Source organism: Pseudorca crassidens, chromosome 4 (genome assembly GCF_039906515.1).
Source record: "Pseudorca crassidens isolate mPseCra1 chromosome 4, mPseCra1.hap1, whole genome shotgun sequence".
NCBI classification, from domain to species: Eukaryota; Metazoa; Chordata; class Mammalia; order Artiodactyla; family Delphinidae; genus Pseudorca; species Pseudorca crassidens.
Window position 1 is genome coordinate 152,843,872 of NC_090299.1, and position 3,730 is coordinate 152,847,601.

Here is a 3,730-nt window from a genome sequence, read left to right on the forward strand (position 1 = left end):
GTATTTTTAAGCAGATGCATTGGTATACTCTACTTTTAAACATTAAATTATTCAAACGGCAAAACTCTATACAAGAAATGTTAATGTGCAATTGTGAAGAACTAAAATGCCTTAATTTTAGAATATACCTAAATATTAAGATGATCACCTTTGTAAAAAGAGAATCAAAACTGCAAGAGTTTCAGTTTCTCATCAATACTCTCTCTCAGTAAAGCAGGAAGCGAAAACTTTGTTGAAACATGTAAGCTGGGAAATGTGTTACCTTGTGGAATTTTTAAAGCAAGTCACCTTTCTGCTCTTTAATACCGTCATGACAGCAGTTGAGCTGACAACATACAGTGCCAAAGGAGAACTAAAATTAATTAATAGTAATATTTCTACATATGCCCAAAGCACTTAATGACTGTAAGCTTGGAATGTTGAAAATGTTAATCACTTCAGCTTAAAAAAAAGTTATTTTTCCTTTCTTATATTTGTACCGAGCTGATGTATAAACTGAGCAAAGGATGTCCTTGTTGAGTAGAAACACCCGGGTTTGTTTGGGAATACATTCAAGTACCTTTTTTTGGTTTCTCATTGTTAGTAGTTTTAAGAACTATCAAGTAAAAATAAATAAAGATCATGGCCTTTTGTAAGAACATGTTTTATATATGATTGAAGTTTTTACAACACTCCGAAAAAGCCATCTGATGTTAGATTTAAAAATAAAATCAAAAGCATTTTCTGACACAGTACACATGAAAAACTGGAAGTTCCAATATCTTCAATAGAAGTTGTAGAAAGTGTATGTCTCCTCGGAGTCTGACACCCACTTAACACAGCAGAAAATAAGGTACCATATACTGTAAACAAAAAAGTACAGTAAAGGACAGTTGTAAATTTACATAAGAATAGTTCATAAACATTTTGGTCTTTCCATAACAGTTTTTATATAAAATGAATTAAAAAAACCTTTAGACAGCTGTCGTCACTCTGTCTGACCACTTTTCACTTAGATGCACACAGACATGTTTATATAGCAATACACTGATGCACCGTTACATGGATATTATACTATGATTACTGCTTGTAACTGAGATGTGCCTTATCCAATCAACATTATCCATAGTTGAAATACTCTTACATTATGTATTCTTGTCATGTTGTATCTATAAAAACATGAAAATATAACTTTACATTATTTCAAGTATTTACATGAGTTCAAGCTTGACAGAGAAAAATTGATAAGCTACAATTTTTAGAAGAGTAGGCCCAGAGGTACAATAAATAAAGAGCATTTTTTGTTTATAGTCATCTGTTTCATTTTTAAAAACTCATTTGAAGTATAATGTGGAAAACAATTAGTCTGCAATTTGGTCATTCTAGCATTGATGATTGATTTCAACTTAAAATGCACCTCCAACATTCCTGATGAGGAGAAATGCACTAAAATTGTATTGTATGATCTTGGAATTTGTGATTAGGGACAGCTAAATTTAGGCAAGAACGTCATGATACCTCATGGCACCATGGTCCATGCGAGTGGTTGCTATTAGACCCTACATTTCTCTTTCCCTCCTGTGATAGATAATAAATAAGAATGTTTTCCACGCACTGAGTAAAACACCAAGTGCTACACAAAGGCGTACTTGCAGAAATAGCAAGCATTAGCTGAACGTTAGTGATCACTTAAAACCTTAAATTAATTTTATTTTAGAGAGCTTCAGTGGAAATAAATGGTCTTTTATGAAGGGAAAGATAGCTCCTTTAAATTTCTTAACTAGAGAAATATAAGTTCTTTAGTCAAAAGCCACAGAAGTGTGTTTTATCCACACTGGGCATTTTAAAATAGCCATTCCACCTGAGGAATAAGTATAAAAATATATATATTAGGGTTGTTTATATTGATGGTAATGGGAAGAAACTATATCGCAGCTGACTCAAAAGTGCTTAAACTTTTCATAATATGTAAGATTTATGACAGCTCTTACACCTTTAAAAGCCAAAACTCAGGTTTAGTTTACGGAATTTGATCAATGGGCACCTATCTACTTTCAGGGCATCTCTAACTTCATCTACAACTAATACTTCTCTCTGTCAGCTCAAACACTTTAAAACAGAACCTCACATACTCTGATATTTGTTTTTAATATTAGTTTTTAAAATCTATTAGCATTTACCTACAGAGATTAAATGCTTTATGCTAAATATTTCTTTACATACGATAAGACATACTTAAAAACAGGTTCAGATTTTATCTGGGGACAGGTTTATACTTTAAGGACCACCCGGCCTTCTTTAAAAGGGGGCAAATTTCTCTGGGAACCTAACAATTTAATAGTGTCTTTGAACTCCATTGATGACCAAACTGTAGCTAAGCAAAATTAATTGGACCACTTGCAAATAAAACAATAGAAAAGTGTTTATTTCAAATGTCAAGCACTGCCAAGTAATTTTACATTAACACCAAATGTTAAAGAATAGGATACATTAAAGTTTTAATAACAATATTAAATTACTACAAGATTTGAATCTTCTCTTTGTTTTTCTTTCCTTAGCATGTACATATTTGGCTTTGAAAAATACGTAACTGATACCCAAAGCCTTTCTAATTACGTCCCACTCAGTTTAATCGTTGTTGTCTTATTCAACCAATATGGAAGCAAATTTATTGAAAAGCCAGTTTGTTTGTGAAAATACCTAAAAATATTTTTTTAAGTTTAAATGTCTTTTTTTCTTTTTCTTATAAAACATGTCACATCTTGATGCAGTTGATGTCAAGTGTGCTTAAGTCATTATGAATCAAGAGACTAACAATAGTGGCTGCAGAAACGGGTCTGTTGTCTGTACAAAGACGTCAGTGAAATTAGAGTACTTCCATGGTAGCTGTGCATGTCCGCCAAGCTTCGTCTGGAACTGGAGTAGAAAAGGATGTTGTGTCTTTAGGTGACCGTTCCTCACAACTCAAGATGAATTCCACATATTTAAGAATTCTTGGCTGAAAGAAAAGTCTTCAAGATACTGGATGCCTCTCACCACTTTGTCAATAAACACACAAGAAAACCATTGTGTAAGGCACTCAAAAGGTTCTTATCAATCACGAGATATCAGTCACACTGACATTCATTCTCATGCCAGGACTCACGTAAGGGACAGCATGCACTGCTTTTGGAAATTCTGGAGTCATAACACGTCCATTTTCTCCAGTACTTCCTGTAACTGACAGCCTCTCCTCTCTCCTCATGGCATCATTCAAGGTCATCTTAAATGAGAGGTGGGAGGGAAAGAAAGAAAAAGAAAGCATACGTTAAGGTTTTCAAATGTATCCAGAGTAAAGGCGGTGCTGCTTTTGAAAAATTTACTTCTATCTGAAAGCTTGCAGCAAATGAAAGCAAATAGCGCCAGACTGAACTACAAATAAGAAAGCACAATTACAGCGGGGATCTGCCCACATACCCCCAAGCTACCGTGTCATTAAAGAGGAAAATGGACAGTTGGGCTGCCGGTTAGTCACTGACCAGGAACACGGAAGGACAGCAACAGGACATACAGGACGATCCACTGGCCACCTTCCTCATTTAAAAGAGCTTACGGACGCGACAAGAAAGCTAAAACGTGCACCGAGAAGGTTGTATTAGAGCCTCGTTCCTACCCCCTAAATCTTAACACTTTCGATGCCATATACGTTGTAACCTTCCTTATAAGTTGCAAAATTCTGTGAATTCTGCGAGGAAGATGGGTTAATATTCTG

At 34.7% G+C, this 3,730-nt stretch overlaps 1 protein-coding gene across 4 annotated transcripts in view; it reads right to left on the reverse strand.

Annotated features, from left to right (window-relative positions):
* Positions 1–624: 624 nt before the first annotated feature.
* Positions 625–3,730, reverse strand: part of GRIA2 (glutamate ionotropic receptor AMPA type subunit 2) — a 161,111-nt gene continuing 158,005 nt past the window's right edge. For 2 of the 4 annotated variants that reach the window (XM_067737089.1, XM_067737088.1), the window contains exons 15-16: positions 3,632–3,730; positions 3,103–3,241 (exon numbers count right to left, since the gene is read on the reverse strand). The exon at positions 3,632–3,730 is cut by the window's right edge and continues 150 nt beyond it. In XM_067737089.1, the coding sequence (XP_067593190.1) occupies positions 3,635–3,730 (96 nt within the window). In that variant the 3' untranslated portion in view covers positions 3,103–3,241; positions 3,632–3,634. Of the gene's footprint in view, positions 3,242–3,631 lie in introns of those variants that run through there. The other 2 variants (XM_067737091.1, XM_067737090.1) reach the window with 2 other exon arrangements.